Source organism: Rhea americana, unplaced genomic scaffold, assembly GCF_003343005.1.
Source record: "Rhea americana isolate MKP2758 unplaced genomic scaffold, rheAme1 scaffold_69, whole genome shotgun sequence".
In the NCBI taxonomy this organism is placed as follows: Eukaryota; Metazoa; Chordata; class Aves; order Rheiformes; family Rheidae; genus Rhea; species Rhea americana.
The window spans coordinates 1,620,774-1,641,473 of NW_028186856.1; the positions used below are offsets into that span (position 1 = coordinate 1,620,774).

Sequence of the window (20,700 nt, forward strand, 5' to 3'; positions counted from 1 at the left end):
CCAGAATCCTTGTCAAAAAGTAATCCATACGCTTTCCCCACCCCCCCGAATATAATTATATAAAATTAAAAGATTAGAAAACCTCTCCACCAACTGCGTAACTAGCTGCAGGCAGTGAACTCCAGCACCTCTAATAGCATAGTTTTCAGCAGTGCTCACCGAGACTTGCATACCTTTCTCCTGAAGGCTGTGAAGTGTTTTACACCTGACACAGGTATCCGAATGCTCTGTTTTCCTACGAGGTGCAGGGGATATTTATGGCATTCCTCAGCCCCTTCAGGGGAGATACCAAGCACTTAACACCGTGCTGTTCTCGTGCTCCCAGTGAGCTAAATCCATCGGTCAGAGATAGAGACTCACTTCGCTTCAGCTGAGTTTCGTTCCCAAGCCTGGTGGAATCTGGAGCAGCTTTTTGCATCTTATTCAATATTTTCTCACTTKTTTTTTTSGTTTTTGTTTTTTTGGTCTAACAGGAAATTCAGTGGCGACGACAACACGACGGTGACGAAAGAAAATTAAACTTTCAAAGCCTATTGTGAAAAGCACATCATCAAACTCATAGGGACTGAGGGCACTTAAAAACGAGAATGTAGCTGGTTGTATTTTTAAATTAAAGCTGTAAAGAGATGAGTTTCTAAAGGTTTGTCATTTGCATGCATGCTCTTCCCTCTTCATCACATCTGTGGTAATTTTTTCTGAGATTTGGAAATAGTTCCTCCCTGAAGAAATCTTAAAGCACTCTAGAAACTGCAGCATGTGTGAAATAGCAGCTCGTGGCTATGAAACAATTCTGAATTGAAATTCGGAATTTTGCCATATTTGTCTGGAGTGGAGTTCGCTTAAGAGAGGCTTTTGAATTAGCTACAGTAGCCCATAGAGGTGAGGCTGCTTTTGCAGCTAGGCTAGCAGAAGAAGGAGTGCRGGTTGGGGTGTCGATGAATTAAAGCTGTCAAATTAAAGTTTTCTTGGTCTTGCATCTTGGGGTGGAGCCCCAGCCATTTTATGACACTGACTGGCGTTAATCTGGATACCRTCGGTGGTAGATTTATAATATGGTTCAGTATTGGTGATGTGCTGTGGTGGGAACACGTGGAGCCATGCAGAGAAGTAAAATGCTCCCCGTCACTGTGCGCCATGCACAGAAATGATACTCCGGCACTCAAAAGTGGACGTGTTATACAAACTGTAAAAGAATCACATGAAAATAGGACCAAGTGCCTCCATCCTCAGGCAGGAAGAAGATGTTCAAGGAGAGACAGTGTGAAATCTGGCACCTGCATTAACTATCTCATGGTCTGCCGCACACAGAGTTGATTTTAGAGCCTGTTTTCCTCCTTTTCCTCGATCTGCAACTCACTGTAGTATTCGTAGCGTGAGATGCAACCCCAAGGAGGCTGCGAAAAACAGCAAAGCAGCAGGTAGAGCATCTACCRATGGTTTTTGGCTGGTACGTCGTGGAGGATGCCCTCGCGAGGAGAGYGGGGCTCTTAGCGTGAGGTGTGGGGATGACCTCGTCTCACGGGTGTCGCGGCTAACACATTATAAAAAATACCAGTTTACATCACTGTATAGCAATATTTTGTGCGCAGCTTCCATGGACATATGAAGGAATAACTGTCCCAGGCACAGATTGGGAGTGAAATCCAGTGAACAGGATGCCAAAGGGGCTGAATTTCTCCCCCCCAGATTGGCAACATTGTTGTGGTTTCCCGAGCTGTCAGTTAACCTTTGGAAATGACAAATATTTACCCTAAAAACCCTACAGTTTAACAGCAAAAATAAACTCAGCAATTATAGAACCTGATTTATTGTCTGCAATTGTACTGCAGCTGAGGCTTAGAAATTCATGAGGGATATAAAGAAAAGGACCAGTAGGTATGGTGGGGGGAAAGAGTCATCAGATTGCCATTTCAAATGGCAAATGTCTTGTTTTATCTGGTACACACCTATTCCTGAGCAAATATTATACACTCTTTGCCTAAAAGAATCTTTAAAGTGTGCTTAAAGATTATGGCTTAACAACTCTTTTATTTACTTTGACCTCGGTATTTTAAAATTTTCATTGCTACTCTGCAGTTGAGCAATAACGGTGACTTGAGCCAGAAKAAAGTAGGCAATTCTGTGGCTTTCCCTGACAAAATAACAGGGCATCATACATGTCCCTCATTAGCGCGAACCATGACACAGTCCTTGGAAGTGTTCCAGGCGTAGACTGCAATCARTCTTATATAATTTAATTTAACAGTCATTAGTCTTTCGCTGTTCAGTTGGAGCTATGTCAAATAGCCCTAACCTGCTACGAGGAGCAGAGTCCGGAAAATGCTGAGATATGAGCAAAAATGTCTCTTGCCTGCAGCTCTGCAAGCTGCCCCGCTCGGCTCCTCCACRAGTGGCAGAAAGGGCAGCTTGTGAGGCCAGAAAGGGCTTGTGGAAAACGCACAGGGCATTTATTAATSTGTTCTTAATGCATTAATACAGAGTGTATTAATACGTCGTGGTCCCTACAGAGATTGGATAGCTACATGTAAAAAAAGAATGGAAACAAAATTATAGTCTTTATGCCAGACATGTGGCATTTTGAAAAAAGAAGTGTGGAAGGGAGAATGCCATGGGTCAGTGATTTAGAAATGAATGCAGAAAACTGAGACAACTTTACACCAGTATTTATGTCCAACATTATGTCAATAAAAGTATCCATTAATCATCTCATCTCCACAGCTTCCTCCTGCCAATAAAGGCCAATATAATCTTTTTAATCAAGTCCCTTGGGGTTTGGCTAATGTATAGCTAGTGATGTGATGTAATGCCTGATTTAATTAGCATTAGTTTAATCCCTGGTGAGGTGACATCTGGAGTACTGTGTCCAGTTCTGGGCTTCCCAATACAAGAGAGACATGGAGCTACCGGAGAGAGACTAGCGAAGGGCCACAAAGACAACTAATGGACTGGAGTGTCTCTCATATGAGGAGAGACAGAGAGCTAGGACTGCTCAGCCTGGTGAAGAGAAGGCTCAGGGAGATCTTATCAAGGTGTAAAAATGTCTGATGGGATGGTGTCAAGAGGTTGGGGCCAGAATATTTTCAGTGGTGCCCTGCAATAGGATGAGAGGCACTGGGTACAAACTGAAGTACAGGATGCTCCATCTGAACGTGAGGGAAAAATTCTTTACTGTTAGGGTGACAGAGCACTGGAACAGGTTGCTCAGAGAAGTTGTGGAGTCTCCTTCCTTAGAGATATTCAAAAGTCATCTGGACACGGTCCTGTGCAATGTGCTCTAGGTGACTCTGCTTGAGCAGGGGGGTTGGACTAGAAGATCTCCAGAGGTCCCTTCCAACCTTACCCATTCTGTGATTCTTTAAGYTGTACACAGACACTGTTGGTAGCCTTCCCTTTGGCTGTTTTGCAGCAATGCATTCCAGTACCTCTGCTGGTTAYCTGGTTTGGCAAGGAAGGTGACACTGTGCTGAATGCAAGCCCAGGAGGGGCAGCTTGACTTCCCTTAGGACTCTCCAGACATCTGCAGGATTTGCATAGGAAGTTTTGGCACTTGGAAAACTGTACGGCAGTCCTTGTAAAACTTCTTTTCCTCAATGGGCTGTGTTGGTAGGAGACTGGCCACTCCTCTCAGCCCCAAGGTGAAGGAAGTTATTTGTCGATGTTCAGAAGACCACATTCAAATCAGTGGCAACATTKAATTTGCATTCAATGACCTAGAAAAAGCGTGTGCCCATCCCTGACATGAGCTGTCAGGTAAAAATCATCATGAATTAAAATCCTAGTGAAGGCAGCACAGCCACAGTAAAAGTACGTTTCAGAGCTTGAAGAGATACGGGTAGAGTTTAGTTCAATTTTTTATCCTGTGTTATCTACCAGAAGTCAACTAATCCAATATGGGATCTCTTTTCTTCTTCTTCTTCTTTTTTTTGTTTACTAAGGCTGAATCTATGGGAGTTAGAAAAAAATCCCCCAAACCTGTCCTTTAGGTCCAAATCCAAGAGTCAAATGTATTTTTTTTGTTAATGAGAGTCCAAAACAAAATACTCCTGTATAAGTTTGGGCAATAATTTGGCAAAGTATCTGATATTTCAGATAAGGAGACTTGGGATTTCAGCATACATAAGCAGGTAAAGGGACTTTGAAAAGTAATTAAAGTAACTTTAAAAAACAAATTTGTGTACATACTACAGCAATAAACAAATTATTTACACAAGGAATGGAGAACTGTGGTCAATTCTGTTTCTGTGCAGAGAGTCAGGTTTGTAAAATACGCAGTTCAGATGCTACTGCTCATCTTTTGCATGAGTCAAGAAGAGGAAGATTTCTCCGGCATGTTGGCTGTGCCTCAGAAAACCTCAAGAGGATAATTCGTGGAGCAGGAGCTGGATGAAAGAAGTAATTCCTGCCCTGGGCCCAAGATGAAAGTGAAACTGCACACATGATCCAAGCCCAGAGAGCAGCTCCCCAGCATCAAAAGGGGCTGCCAGCTTCTTGTTTCGTCCAGGTTTTCTCTTTTGGAAGAGGCTGATGCGTTTCCTCTCAAATGATATAAATGGGGCATGAGTGGGATTTTTTTTTTTTTTTTTGCCTGCCACTGATGAAGATCCTGCTCCAGATTGGGTCAGTCAGAAAAAATCCAGTGAGTCAGTGGGTGGCCATGTGCTGCATAGCAGYGAGTATGACGGGCCCCTATATTTAGCTCCCCTGAGTAATGTCCTCAGAGTGGTTTGGGGATCTGGAGTCCCCTGCAGTGAGTCACCATGGCTCACACAGGTCCCTGGAGAGCTTTGTTCGTGGATTGCTGCTTTTGCTTGGGAAATATTTGATTTCACATGTGGCCAAATCATCCCGCCTGGCCTAACCTCCCTGGTGTCATGCCTTCTGGCATATCACTTAGCTCGTGTTCCCGCTTCTCCTTCCATATCCACCTGCTGCTGCCAACACGTGCTGGTGGGCGATGCTATTTATTGATAGCACCCTGCTTGGCCAAGGCACCCTGCTTCTGGGGTCTTAGCCATCACCAAACAAGGACACACGCAGATAGGTTTTGCTTTCCATAAATAGCTGGAGAATGTCAATGAATCCTCTCTCTTCCCCCAACCCAAAGCTACAGGGATCCTCAGGAAAGACTTGTCAGCAGCCGCTGCAGGCTTTCATCCTGCAAACCTCACTGTTCCGTTTTGCAAACGGCATCAATAAGGGAATTCAGTCAATATATTGCTGAGAGCTCCTGTCCTTTGCTGAAGCAGTAAGGTTGCTCCAAGCTGGAGTAGGAAGATTTCACCTTTCAGTCTGACACCTTTCTATCCAACTAGTATTTATTTAACTTGTTTACTTAGTACCTAGTATTTATTTGACTAGTATATTACTAGTAAAAGGATATTGACTTACGTTTGCAGGCATCCGGGGCAGAGAAAGGCTTTCTGAGGTCTCGGTAGAAACCTGGCTTGCAGCGCTGGCAGTGCTGCCCTTCAGTGTTGTGTTGACAGTTGTCGCAGACRCCACCGCTGCGGTTCCCTGATGCCAGCCACGCATCCATGTCAAAATGACAAGTGTCGGCATGCCCATTACACTTGCATGCTGCCATGAAGCCAAAGGGAACATAAGGACTTACTGAGGCAGTGAAAGATGTTGATTTATATAAAAGATAAATGAAAATCCAAGTCACATTTTGGAGTGGTGGACCTGACTTACGAACATGCTGTTTATTCAAATGTCTGGGGTATCTCAACATTTTCATCCATGTTTCCCACTCCCTAGGAACGACATTAAGAAAAGATAGTTTCTCTTTTATTGGCTTCTGAAAAATAAAAATATTTCTATGCCATGCTTCATACTCCAGTAACTCATTTTCGATATGGCAAAACAAAAGTGTTATCAGACCTTATGCAAGGGATCATCTGAATTACCTGCACCTCTGTGCCTGCGCAGAGAGCGGGTTACCTCAAAGGCCCTGGAGACACTAAGGTCTCGAAAGTCACTGTTACGGACAGGAGAGCATTGCAGCCCTCAGGCTGAGCCAGTCAGAGCTCGGAGGAAAATGTGTCCGTACGCAAGCAGCTGTCAGCCGGACAGAGAGAGGTACGGCTTGGCAGAAAAAAAGCAGCTCAAGGGCAAGAAGCTGGGCTTGCATCTGCTCGGCTTAAACTACCTCAAAATCAAAAGCATACTCTGGGATTGCATGAAACATCAACTCTATATTACTGCACCAAGCATGAACTACAGCTTTCCAGCYGGCAGCTGCTCCGAGTAGCAGCAGCACCAGCATCTGGACCCACGCCACAGCCTCCCTCTGCTGCCTGCACAGGATGAGGCAGCGGGAGACCCCRGCCTCACCGGTCTCTGTTGGCGGGAGCTGCTGTCCCCCGCTAGCAACCACCCATGYTGCTCAGGGCAGCAGCAGCATGGGTGCCACCAGGTTGCTCCTTGCACCTCATGGAGGGAAAAGGGGCTTCGAGGGTGGCTAGCCCCGTGTCCCTGCACGGGCAGTGGAAGAAGCCCGTATGCCTGCACTCCTAATGTCTAGTTAGATACATTGCAGCCCCTATGCGTCACACATTGCCAGTGGATGTGCAGATTCACTGTCACTCCCTTGGAAAATACCCTTACCGAAGCCCATATAGACAGGCCAAGGCTTGCTTAAGTGCTAGTAGCAAGACACYCACGGCAGAAAAGTGCTCAGTGTGCCTGCGACCCTTCCCAGGGTGATGCAGCAAACCCTTGGGRGCTCAGCGCTGCCCTGGCTGCAGCTACTGCCAAAACGCTCGGTGATGTCTGGGCTACCCCACAGCCTGCCCTTACACYGGGGCAGCACCCTGCAGCACCACGAAGGTTATCCTCCCACCTCCACATAGCCCAGGGCTCTTTCGGATTCAAGCACAACCTGCAAGTGCTTGGTCAGCTCAGCCCCAGTGCCAAGGGGATGAGAGGAGCTCACACCTGATGGTCAGAGTGGGCAGGACATCACCAAAAGGCCAGACCTCCTGCAAAAGTATTTGCTRGCTTTGCCCATGGTGGGGACAACGTAAGCAGAGTGGGTGAACTTAGAGGGCTGGCTGGACAGCAAACTGTCTGCCTGGGGACTTTTAAACTCTGATTTCAGTTTGGACCACAGCTCACAGAGCTGAACAGTTGAAATCTTAACAGCATAGCAAAATAAGCAAGTCCTCAGCCCGCCTGCAGCCTCTCAAGCTACTCTTGGCTTGACATGAGAGTGAAAAATGCCTGAAGAGAAGGTGCACATGCTCCGTATCCACAGCTGTATCCCACCCCTGCCATCTCCAAGTCACTACAGTRAGCTGCAGCCTGCCAGCGACAGAAGACCACATCTCCAGGGGATGTGCTTGGATCCCACAGGAAGGCCAAATAAACAGATAACCTGCTCCCAGGAGAACTTCCAAGAGAGCAGCTTTCCAGACGGGGCCATCCCCACCAGGCAAACACATGGTAGGCGATGGGCAGGAATGTGACATTATGTCTCCACTTGTTGAGGTATTTMACCAACAGCTGCTTGCCACCTGAACATTTGCTGTCTTTTGGAAACAAAAACCTTTGGAAAGGTGTGGAAGGAGAAAGAGTTTCACCCCTGCAGCTGCTCTGGAGACACTTTTTACAGCTGGCTACTTACACTGGCACTCTTTGGGGGCTCCAGTTTTGCCATCTGCAGCCTGCCAAGGCTGGTCATTGTAGAGCGGAGCGCAGTGCTGGCAGTGGGATCCTGCTGTGTTGTGCTTGCACATGCATTTTCCGTGGACCTAGTAAGGGGAAACAGAGCAAGGATCACTCACAGCACAGCCTGAGGAGTCTCTGGGACATGAGCAATGCCCAGGTACAGCAGGTACTGTGATAGCCAAACACGGTTAAATAAACTAGAGGGAGGGCTAGCACAACAYCTATCTTGCTGTCTGGTTCAGCCAACGGCAAATACTCTGTAGCCATAGTTTCAAATAGATGTTTGTGTGTGGGTGTGTATATCATAGCATTGTACAAATCACCCTTCTTTCTTTCTCTTTTTTTCCTGAGATCTCAAAAGCATCTTTAGCCAAGAGGTTCCAGCTATGGTCTGAATTTCCAGGAGTGATTACAAGAAGATGTAAACAAGAAGATGTGGCCAAGATCGACCCCATCCTCGGAAAAACCTTTCTCTAATTCTCCCTTCCCCACCCCAGGACACCTTTACATCACCCCCAGGAGTGGTACGCGCAGACTCAGCACCCCACGCAAACTGCCCAGCCATCACCCAGATAAATACGTACAGGAATAAAGGAATTAAAAACCCTGAGACGTACATAGGCACTCGTCCCAGGCAGAGGTTTTGCCTCCCAAAGGAAGAAGAACCAGGGGCAGCACATACACCTTGAGGATCTAGCTGCAGATGCCCTGGGGATGGGCAGTAATTTAACAGCTAGTGCAAGGGCACTAATCGGAGAYGGAGAGCCAGCTGCCGCCCCAGCTGGGGCCTGGAGCAGAGGAGGACGCTCGCCTGCGAGTTTGCCCTTGGCAAAATCCCCCAGGTACTGTTCGGGCTCTGAAAACATGTGGCCCGCGGGCAAGGCTGAGCCAGGTGGGTCCAGCCTGGCATTGGGACGTGCCGCAGCTCCTGCTACATGACGCCAGTTTCATCTGTGGTTTTGCGAGCGTGTTTTTCCTAAATACATGGCTCGCTGCTGAGACCTGCCGGGAGAAAGGCTCCTGTGAGAAACCTGGAAGAAAGAAGCTAAATAGCTTGTGTTAGCTAAAAGCTAATAGCTGAACAGACAGGCTAAACAGTGGATGAGAGGGAAACGGCTCCTCAGTAACTTCTCAGTGCAACTGTTTAGTTAATATCGTTCTTTTCTTGTTCCCTTTTTTCCAGAAACTTAATGAAAGTTGGACCTAAGTACTTCAAAACCCTTGCCTCCGGCTCATGTATTCATTCTCTTTCAGTAGCATTATAATGATTACTTCCCAAAACAGTTCTGCTTTAAAAATCTCTCCATCCCAGCTTTACCCTATTGAAGGAAAATCTCTTTCTTCTTCTGCATAATTCCAGTATGACAGAAAGGATTTTTATGCAGTGGAAACAACAAAAGAACTAAGTATTTGCAAGCCCTTTCTTGTAGCCCATAAGCAGACAGGTATTTCTGTTCRTTGGGAAGAAATACTGTGGCAACTAAAAATAGGAGATGGAAAGCACAAGAAGAAGTCATCGAAGGAAAAGGGAAGCAGTGGCAGGCGAGGAACAACTAACGGTCTGCCTGCACTGGGGAGAAATTCACGGTGGAAAGAGCTGTACGAGGCTGSGTGCAAGACGGCGGTGCCCCGTGGATGCCACGTCTCATCGGAGAGAAGGGACGGCTGCACTGCGAGGGCCCAAGGCACAGCTGGAAAACGTGCACCCGGCCCCAGCGATTTCTCCGGCAGCTCTGCATCTTTCCGAAGGTAGAATTTGACCYGCACGTATTGGCAATGGAAAGAGCACTTTTCCCCTCCCTTTTCATTCACCTCAATTTGCATTTAGCTGTAAGGCGTATCCTTTGGGGGTCATTATGGAGCATTGCTAAGTACACAAACACAGCTCCCAGTACGGCTCGCCGCTGTAAGCATTCACACGGCTCTTGACTCATTTAAGCAGAAAACCCTCTCCGTACCATTTTTCATTTTGTCACGGGGGCTTTACATCGCAATTCACTTTCACACTGCCTCCCTTTGGAGCTTGACAGCCCAGTCGCAACGTCAGTCATTAGAGGACACAATGCAAACAGTGTTACAGAAGTTGACTTGGGTAAGATAAATGAGCGACTGATTTCTATATACAAAGACAGTTGCTAGGGCATGCTTCCTTCCATAGCCTTTTGTTGCTGAATTATTACCTTCCAATGCTTCCTTTCAGATTGCAAATACATGTGTTTTCTTGGTCAAATCTCAGAAAACACTTTCTCCCCTATTTATCAAGTTCCAAAACATAGCACAGTGAGAAGGAAATGCTGCACTGAAGAAGAAATGCATTCAGTCACCTGTTATTTATTAATTCATATTACAAGAGCTCACTCATTGTATAGAGGGTCCAACACAAGTGCACAGTAAAAGAAAGTCACTGTCCCAAGGACCTTATGGTCTAAACAGACAGGCTAAATAGCTGTGAGGAGCAATTGTTTTTAATAGACTTTCTCAGAACTGCCAAAATTGTATTTTTTCTATTTTTCTTTCCTTTCTTGGAAAATGGGCATGATAYTAGTCCAAAGGAATATCATGTCATTCATGCTGAGTCTCTAATGATAGCTTTTAAATTATCTTGCACTCAAAGCACAGGATCAGTTTTAGAAACTGCGCTAAGTGGCTGTTGTTACTATGCAGTAAGGTATTCTGTCCCTAAGTACCAGGCAACCAAATTCATGCATGAGAAAATTCTCATCTCCTATCTTGTTCTTGTGAAAGAATACAGAGTTTTGTTGTTTCTTGGCTGGGGTGGGGGAGTATCTATTTTTTTTCATTCCTGGTACAACGGGCATCTTGTCAGTCGTTCTGGGGAGACTTTCAGGGTCTTTTGATGTCAGTAGCACCATACCAATTTATAACAGCCACGGAATCAGCCATGTGGGAAGGGGGAGGAATACTCACGCTGCCTAATRGTAGAGAAGTGCTTTTTCTTCCATAAGTTCTGGTTACTTATTTCCCCTCCTGAGAGCAAAGATAAAATGACTGTATCATATTATTAAAACTGTCAYTGAGGAAAAAGAGAACAAGAGAAAGAACAAAACCAGGCCATAATTTGTTCCTGCTCCCTGTGCAAGGCAGGTAAGAGACGTGCGAAACAGCAGCAAGGGTGCTTTAGCTGGGCACACGCTGCAGTGCTGAGGTACCAGCACAGAGGTACCAGCGAGGGGTAAGAACCCCCTGCACTAGGGATCAGCCCCCAAAAAACATCTTCTCGTGGCCCCTGAGGATCCGGAGGGATCTCCTGTGTCTGCGAATCCATTTCTCTACTCGCACTCATGCTTTGCCATTTAACCCAGCTCGCAAACTGATTTGACTGCTCTGCATGGTCTGGTGTGAGGTTCATTTGTCCATGTACACTTTTTCTTCTGGGCATGCCTTGGGTAGTGACCCTTTGACTAAGTGGTTTGAAAGGAAGGGGGAAGAGAAGGAAGAGTAACTATATCACCCTGACAGCTCTCTTTTRCACACAAATATTTAACCGGGCACAGTCAATTTTACTCTACCCACACGTAGCACCCTGGCCATCACTGGAAGGTAGCCACGTCTTCTCTGTGGACTTCCTCTGCAGCTCATGAAGAGGGAAACCTCCCTAGTGCAAGAGTCCAACTAATATGTTTATGAATCACCTAGATGTTGACACTGCATTTCTCCTGTGAACCCAGAACTGTCATATATAAATTCCTTTCTCGTTTATTTAGAATTAGTCGACCTATAAATATCTCCACCTAAGCCCTTCTTYCTACCTTCCCCCACTCCAGAAGCTGAAACTGTATATCTCATTAAGAGCCTTAAGACTTCCTCTGGCGTTGCCATCCACTTTCACACAGAAACACACGAATGCAGAACGAAAGCTGCCGCGAGTCCCTTGGCTGTCAGAGAAGTCAGGCTATGAAACGATCGRTGGGGAGACCCCCGTGAACCAAACGGTGCCCAACCAAGGAAACTGCACAGCGGGGAGGAGCACAAGGAGTTTTGCAGCTAGACAACAGAGAGGGYGTAGGAAAAAGCCTCTTATCAGGTTCCTGGCTGTTGCTTTTTGCTGCTGAGCCCAACAACATTTTTCTCCAAAAGAGTCAGGTTCCCAGTGCATGAGGACCATACCATCAAGAAAAGCTCATATCATGGAAGGAACCTTTGCAGTAGCAGCAGCTGATGTCTTGAGCTGACCAGGGCCTGCTGGTCCCGTCGTTCATTCCTCCTACACCAAATCCCCGTCCAGGTGGCAGCCACCAGCTTTCACCCACCCGCACTTAGCTTTGCCGAACCATCTCTGAGTGAAATGACTGAGATACTTCAGCTTGCTCTGTGAGGGCTGTCTGAGACCTGACAGCTGCTCCCAGGGCTACCAGGACACCCTTGCTTTCTCCCCAGACCAACCAAAGAAATATATCACATCTGGTTCTTTCACTGGCCAGGCAGGAGCTGAAAACAAGCCTGTAGTTAGGATTTTGCCTCTGGGCTGAGACTAAGTAGGGGTTTAAGGAAACSTGCACACACTTTTTTTGGAAAAAGTATTTTTGGGAAGATTCAGAAACTATTTTGAAACATGATGTTAACTCCCTAACTTTGGTAGTATCCTTCAGGAATACTCTGGTCAAAACAAGCACAAAAACGCTGTCAAATTTTATAACAATATTGGGAAATGTAAATGCATTTCCCAGCTTTTGCTGTCCTCAGTTTTGCAATGAGGTTTCTGCTGTAAGCCCACATGGATATAGGTACATTAAAATTAACACTGAAGACTGAAGTCCCCATATCAAACCAGAATGATTGACCATAATTCTTCAGAATTATCTTTTAAGTAAATGACTTTTTCAGGTGAAACTTACAGAAACGCTCCCTCTCTGAAATGTTCCTTTCTTCTCAGAAATTTCTTTGACRTCTCCTACCTAAGCAGCACCAGTTCTCACCATCTTTTGCCCCCTTCCTGCTCTTTTGAACACATCTTTGTTTTGATACCATCCGGGAAATGAAAAAAAGATGTGATAATGGAAGAGGAAACACCACTTTCCTGACCCTACAGCAGGGTCCTGCCACAAACCGTGGGGCTATGTGACCTTTATGCTGGCTGATCTCTTATGGGACACACAGAGAAAGCTCTAAGAGAGGGTAAGATGAGTTAATTTCGCTGCAGAAACTTCACCTTTGGGCCTCTTGCCACATAAATATTTATAACTAGAGTTTAATTCCCCAGTCCCCTAGGGGCTAGAGCAGGGGCTTGCTGCTATTTCTTGCTTTGTTTTTTCAGTATAATCTTGGGCTTTGGTTCCTTCCCACACCATTCCCTGTTACCTATRCACTATTATTTTTACGGTCTACAGTCGTCCCAGAAGTATATTTGGCTGCAGGCTCTGCTGTAACTCTCAGGGGTGCTCTGGGGCACACTGCCATGCAATTGTATCACACTGAAATAATCCCAAGTAAACAGCTCCTTTCAAAGACTTTTGCTGAGGGAACATCTGTGAAAACCGGAGTAGTGCTACTTGAAACAGGCTTATCAATCATAGCGCTGCATGCTTCAAATTTGTATATTTTCAAGATGTTGCAAGACTAGCTCTATTAGAAGAGAAACATGCTGTCTGCTTCATGTTTAAGACCATAATTTAACTCACATGAGAGTTCCCTGAAGAGCTGGATAGATGCCAGACTTCTTACCTCTAGTAATTGGCTTACGTTTTTATGATCTTCCCCTTTTTAACCTTATTCAATGCAATATGTTTAACTGCCCTGACCTTCCCTACCTCTCTTATGCCAAGAAAGCTAATACTTTCAGAGCCAGCCAAGACGGGCAGAGAGGCCAACCTGAAGAGGGCCCAGCCCAGAGACTACAGCAATTTTCTGCTGGTTTTCAGCCAGTATTAGATCAAACTCCAACTACCTACAAGCAAGGTTTAGACCCTGCTCTGAGTGGAGTACCTAAGTGCATAGGTTTGAAAACATCATTTCCAAAAGCTACTCAGCAGTGCTGCCCAGCTGGTGGTGAGAGCAGACAGCCCTGCCTGCATGGGACGGCCACGTCCCCAGGTGCGGGCATGCCGCTGCTCCTCGTGGCTCGGCACCTGGGCAAGGAGGTATCTGCACCCGGCTGGGGCACCACCACAACCTGCTACGCCAGGCATGTCCTACACAGCCAGCCAGGCCACAATGCTGGTACCGAACCTGGCAATGCCAACCAGCGTGGTGGTGAACACTTCATCTGCTGCCATGCCTGTCTTATCTCCAATATGTTAGTGGCTATAGGGCACATCTTCAGGACGTGGGAGACCTGGATTTGGGGTCTCTGTCGGTCCCAAAGGATTTGAACTAGCAGCTCTTGTGATGAGAGCTCCCTTGCAATCAGAGCCCAGGGTTTTTATCCAGAGATGTGTAAGGCAAATCAGAACAGAGAGCCCTGCTGAGAGCCAGCTCTCCTGCCTCTCAGCTCAGGATCCAGCGCAGTACTTGAGGAGCCCSCAGAAGCAATGGCAATCACAAAATCCCTACGGCCTTCAGGGAAGTATCTCCCTCTCTGTCAACAAAATGCCTTGTATTAATCATCATCTAGATATTTTGCTATTGCTGGTTAGGGTTTGAGGAAAGAAGGGAATCAGTGATTTTAATTTTCTTTAAGGAACCACTTGAATAAATGAATTTAACTAAACTACGGAGTAGCTATTTCTGCAGCCTTGAAGGAAGGGGGTCTTGGTGGACTCTACTGCATTTTAAACCAAGACGCAAGAGAAGTATGGCTCCTCAACTCCAGCTGGGGACTACCTCCTGCTTAAAGATTGCTTTCGCTTACTTTGCTTTGAATTTAAGGCATCACATGACAAACATTGCATACTTGGATCAAGAAACCACACAGTTTTCTGTTTCAAGTCTCAAGCCCCTTGCAGCGCCAACGCTGTTGAGCTTCTACCTACCACGTGGAAGACGCCRGCTGCCTTGACGGGTCTGAAGCCAGCGACGGGCACGCAGTGGTCCGCGTGGCCGTTGCAGAAGCAGCTGCCTTTCACGATGAAGTCGTAGACRGCGAAGTGCAGGAGCTGCGGGGGCTTCGCCGCCAGGCCCTCGGCGCGGCAGGGGCAGCCCTGCCGCTTCAGCAGCCGCACGCGCAGGTTGGTGATCTTCAGCTGCTCCTGGGCCTCGGCGCTGTAGGGATCCTCGGCCGCGTAGGGCGGCGCCAGAGCTCGGTATATCACCTGCGCGGGGAGACACCGGGGAAGCAACCATGAAAAAAAAAAAAAAAAAAAAAGTGGAAATAAGGGTGTTGGTGGCAGCGCTGGGTGCATGAAGCCCTACCGATGCCCGCGGAAATTTCGCCGTTAACTCATGGCTTCGCTGCCACCCATCGCGCCTTGCCACCGTGAGCAGCCGCTGCGAGAGCGGCTGGGGCTCCTTCTGCCGGCAATAACGTGGCAGCTAAACGTTTAGCAACCTGCTTCCTTCCCTCTTCCCCCCGACAAAGTGGGGGCATTTCTTTTTAACAAATAAAGCTCAGATTTCCAAATATTTGGYGCATATCAGTCCCAGGCTGCTTTCTCGTGGAAAAGTGATTAGGTGTGGCAATTAGCGACGGCAAGCCGATAGTCGAGAAAGCCTAGATAAGAAAGAAAGAAAAGGTGGGGCTTCCTAAGTTTAAATAAATACTTATCAGCCAGCCTTTATTTTAACTTCAGCTGGATGGAATAGGTAAATATTGGCTCAAACTGAAAATTGAGAGCACTAGATAAAAATAACTAATTTTCTTTAAGAGGTTTATTTAAAACTTATTGGCCTAGGTGCCTACAGCATGAAACCACGAACGGCATATAAGTCATTTATCCACCATCYGCAAAAAAATGACATTTCTATGACACACACATTAGTCACTGGTACATTTAATTTACAGTCCACACTTTTTAAATAGTTAGATGGTTCTTCACTGAATAGTTTCTAAACGCTTGATGCATTTGTAATATTATAACTGGGTTCCCACGCCCGTGGTGCCGAGTGGGGCACGTTGCGGAGAGGAGCCGGGGRGCTCCAGGGGACCCAGAGGCTTTCCTGTAATTTTACCGGGATTAACACCCCTGGCTCTGGGTGCACCCGCTCGCCCGACTGCCRGCGTTGCCTGCCGGCTGCCGTCTCTCCCGGCCCGCGGCTGCTGGCAGAGCTCCTGGCCGGGACCTGGCTGTTCTCCAGAGCTGCCAAGTCCCAGCCAGAGGAAGTTTTGTGAAGGCCTGGAAGGAGATTTAGAGCTTTTCACATTGCTGAGCTGAGCGGTGGCAGCGCGCTTTTGTGCGCCCTTGTCAGCCCGCCAAGCGCGGCAGCGATCAGCGGGCCGCCGGCAGCAGGGCTTGGACATCCCGGTGCCCGGCACGGCGTCTTTAGCACGCACGTAAGGGCGCAGCGGCGGGCGCAAGCTCAACAGCTCCTGCGAGCCACCCCCGGGCTGCCCGCGCCAAGGCACCGCCGTGGTGCCAGCGGCAGCTCCCGGAGATACGCGAGCACTTGGCTGCTTTGCCCCAAAAGCCGTGCGAAAGGSAGGAGGTAAGCTGGAAACGGTGCTCAGAGGACAAGGCAGGTGGCGGTAAGCCCCTTGTGTAGACGTGCTGAGTCTGGTGAGGGATATGAACGGAGAGCAATGCATTTCGAAAGGTCTTTTTTCCTCTTTTCCAGGAACATAGACAGTCTTTTCTACTTCCCTAAAATCAAAAATACCAAGCAGATAAGAACAGAAACCCCAAGGAATTCAAACATTAGGTCCTCCACATCTCCTCAAGGCTTCTTATTTACCCAAATTTAAATCAATGCAATTCTGATCACATTTACTTATTAGTGGCTTTGTGAACACAAGATGCTTTCAGATATGGAAAGAAAATTCCCTGGAAAACATCCAAATTTGAGACATTCATTTCCTTTTAGCGGAGATGATGGAAAATGCAGGGTTGAGAATTTGCAGTAAAAAACTAGCACTTTGGATTCCTTGTGATTACATAAATCACTTCTCAGAGAAGTCTTTGTTCTTCCTGATTCAGGTCAGAGTGGTGAAATAAATAAATAAATGGGAACAACTAATACTAGATGCAGTTACAGCCTTTCTTCTCATCGTTTTCAGTTACTTTTATTTATCCGTGCATACACATCCCATGCATGTGACTGATGTTTATAACTAGCAAAGACAGCTGTGGTGGGCAAATCAATAATTTTGAGCGYCTTTGCACTTGGAGAGTTAAATCTTGGCTGTGTGGAACTGAGGGGGAGTTATGCTACTGGTTTCAATGGAGCCAGTATTCCAGCTCAAGTCCTAAAATGTTGCAAACATTTCTTTTTATGGCTACTTGAAAACAGTGATGCTAAACAGGATCCCTGCCTGTAATTCCCAGTGGACTGCAAAGACCAGCCTCTCCGCAGCTCGTTGTGGCTGCCCTTCAGCGATGCGCAGCCGTCCTGAACTCAACTTGGTGGGTCGGCAGCCCCAGCATCGGAGCCCCTTTGCAAACTGAAGTAGTGTAGAGTTACAGGAGGAGTCTGGTCCCAGTGTTGCCAGTACAGTCAACACTCCTCCAGATACCAGTAGATCTATTTTCATAAACTACAAACCAGCCATTGCAACATGTAAGGCACTGTCCAAATAGCAGTTCTCTGCACTGTCCCAGTTGGTTGAGCTGGAACCTCCAGAGGCTGCATAACAAGATCAAGAGACATGTTTCTCAGCAAGATTTCCCTGTTAACCCTGATGATTTATCCAATCCCAACTCAGGAATAATCCTAGCACAGCAGCTGGGTCACACTGTCCTTATACATGAAGCAGYTGTTACAGCTCTGCACCTCTGTCCCACCCAGGACCCATAACCCCCYGTATACAGACGCTCGAATGTCAGCTTTAGTACTTTTATCTCTCCTAGGACCAGGCCATGCAATTCTCCTATTGATASGACAGGCCCTGGGCTACCTCATCCTGCCATGAACGAACCATGGTTTTGCACAGCAACTCTGACTGTGTTTCATACCTTCTGCTGCAGCCCCGAGCACAGTAACGGGCAGCTTCTGAACCAAAATACTGTTTGACTGCACAGAAGAAGCACTGAGGCAGGATTTGAGAAGCACTTACAGCCTATATACATGTTTATCTTGCCTATCTTGTGTATCTGACAATATGGCTTTTGCAACCYTCCTCGCACTGCTGACAGATGCCCGAGTGGCCAGAGCAGCTCCCCGGCAGTGGGTCTGTGCCCGAGGGAGCCAGTAGCCCCATACGCCTCCTGCATGGCCACCAGGTCCCTGTCCCTTTTCCCCAGGCTAGTTCAGCTGGCTCCATGGGAGGCTCAGACAAGCACCTTAGAGCCATCAAAACAAGGTCCTGCCACAGAGTCCTACTAAAGAGAGCTCTACAGTGATTACACAAGGAAGATACAYAGTGCAACGAGGTAGAAGAGAACATCCTTCCTGATCATCCTTAAGACTTGCATCCAGCGAGCCTCACCGGAAACCRTCATACAGCATCTGTCTCTGTGTACACACCATACAGGCACTATGTCAAAAATCAGCATTATAATGTTAGGAAGATGACCTGGCTTCCCCTGGTAGTAAGCAGCCAGAAGAAGCTGAGAGGACTGGATCTTTACACTAGCAGCTCTTCTGTGAATGCATTAGTACACACTTGTGTTTTGTAGAACTAGAAAGCAATAAATTAAAACCCCCCAACACTCCCATGCTAGACATGCCAAAACGTATCCTATCAAAAGCATATCTGCACTCCCAGCCATGCCAGCTCTGTTCTCAGTCCTGGTCTCCCTTCCCTGTTGCACCTGCGGCATTTCGGTGGAAATCAGGTAATCTTGCGTACTTTTCTCTTYCACATCGATGTTTCCTTTTACCCTGCAAGAGACACGTTCCTTCCACACCATGCGGAATTTTATTCTGTTGGTTCCCATCTCCTATAAATGAGATGTTCGTATGAATCAATGTCAATACAGGAGTGATTTAAAACTTCCACAAGGATTTTCTTCTCGGGAAAAGTCTATCTACATAGCCAAATACCCKGCGGTGGTGCCGGAGAGAATTTTGTCCCCACAAAAGATGTCCAAGAAACGTAACAGTTTTAGTATACGCACACAAAAAACCCTCYGGGAACACGGCTGCTGCCCCCACGGACTGGCTCTGCCCCATGGAGAGGGGCACCCGGTGCACCCGAGCCAGGCACCCCGGGGACGGACACCGCTCGCCGCTGCCCTTCTGCCTCGCRGCAGTGACGGGAGGTGGTCGAGACCAGCCGCAGAGAGCGGGAGAAGACCAAGCACTACCTCCCCCTCTGTAGCACCCTGTGCACCCTGTGGAGTAAAAACACTCTGGTTTTCAGCCAGGCTGCTCCAGCTGTCTGTGTTTTGGGCACGTCATAACATGGACACCCTCCCATAAATTTTCACAGCATTTCCTTTTCCTTGTGTGCAGCCACGAGCAGCTCTTGATCTGTTGATTACTTCACTTTTTTTTTTTTTTTTTTTGTCTTCATGGCACAAGAAGCCTTAGCTACTCGTCACTCCCCAGACACAAAAATGTAGCCCAGAATATAAATAAAACAACGTCCATGAATGTGGTGCACTCAAGTAATTGCTTGCACTATAGTGACCTCGATTTATAAATACATAGAAGTCCCTTTGCAAGAAGCGCCCTAGTATGTTTACACTCGAAAGGCAATGAAAGGACAGCTTTATATATATTTCCACAGTGGGAAGGAAAATGCTAATGAATGATGCTGAGAACACGACAAAATAAGCTCCGAGGTCAACGTTGCCCGAGGAAGTCAACAAAACCAATGAAAGATTTGCCACTAGCAGAGCTTTCTGGGTGAGTCRTAGGTGCATCTCAGACTGCCAAGCTTCCACCAGCCAGGGCTGTGGAAGGCATCAAAGACGGTTTGCAAAATGACAGCAACTATCGAAAGAGTGAATAAACGCGTGGGTAAATGGATAAGCACACACACGCAGAAACAAGGCAGCAAACGGGCAAAATGTCAGAAACAAAAGTAATAAGCAAGTGTGAAAAGCATAGCCACACTTTTGTTTGTTTGCAAATGAAAACCAAAATGGAAACACTGCCGGAAGCGGTCCACGGCTTCTTTCCAAAGGAGCACCAGACTAAAGGGAGTGACAGGCTCTGCCCTGTGTCGTCGCACCCACAGCCGTGGAAGCGCACCTGTAGGCCCTCTGTAACTGTGAGCTATCTGCAACAGGGACTCAGCTATTTGGCTTCCTGGGCATTTGCTAAACTCAGTATGGCTTTATTTGACTTTTGCAAGTGTTTTTATTCCTTTTCATGTATTTTACAGAGACACGGAAAAAAACTCTAATAAAAGAAAAAGAATGCAAGGTTTGCTGTTTTCTGCAAAGACAAGGTCAACTAAAAAATGAGAGATATGCATCAGCTTATAAGAGGGAACGTGACGTCTAGGTGAGCGTTTTACAGAAATGTTAAGGCTTGCATTAGGAGCCCGCAGTGTTTGTTGGTATGCGGGCACTAAATAAATATCGCTAAATGGCCTGTGTTATTAGGCTGTTGAATTTCCCTGTTACTGAAATCTATCTGCTTTATTTAGTACTTGTACAATACTTTGAAAATGCAGGCAGTAAAGCCCATGGTGGAGCTCTGCCAATACATTTGTCCCCCAAAATATTTCCCTCGAGTCCTCAAGCCTGCACCCAGTCGAGGCTACACACCCCCTGCCACAAGCTGGGGGGTGGCCATGGCAAAGCGGGGGCCAGGAGCCTTCTCCTCCCACCTCCCAGCCACGAGGTGTCCAGCTGTGTGCACACATCTGCTCATCTCCCTCGTTGGCAGACACTCATAACTGCAAAGCAAAGCTCAGCCGAGCTATCAGCGTAAGGTGAAGTACTTCATGCTGTACTTTCTGCTTTTACCTCTCTGCCATCCCTCAGTGGCTGTGTGCCCATCACCACCACCACCTTCACCCACAGATTTGCCTGCAGGTGTGCTCAAGATCTTTTCTTTTCTCAAAGTTGAAGCTATCTCTGTAGATTCTCT

The 20,700-nt window shown here is 47.1% G+C and overlaps 1 protein-coding gene across 2 annotated transcripts in view; it reads right to left on the reverse strand.

Moving 5' to 3' along the window:
* NTN4 (netrin 4) overlaps window positions 1–20,700 on the reverse strand; it is a 47,521-nt gene that overhangs the window by 11,424 nt on the left and 15,397 nt on the right. For both annotated transcript variants that reach the window (XM_085321319.1, XM_085321318.1), the window contains exons 3-5: window positions 14,598–14,876; window positions 7,625–7,751; window positions 5,389–5,577 (exon numbers count right to left, since the gene is read on the reverse strand). In XM_085321319.1, the coding sequence (XP_085177445.1) occupies window positions 5,389–5,577; window positions 7,625–7,751; window positions 14,598–14,876 (595 nt within the window). The remainder of the gene's footprint in view (window positions 1–5,388; window positions 5,578–7,624; window positions 7,752–14,597; window positions 14,877–20,700) is intronic.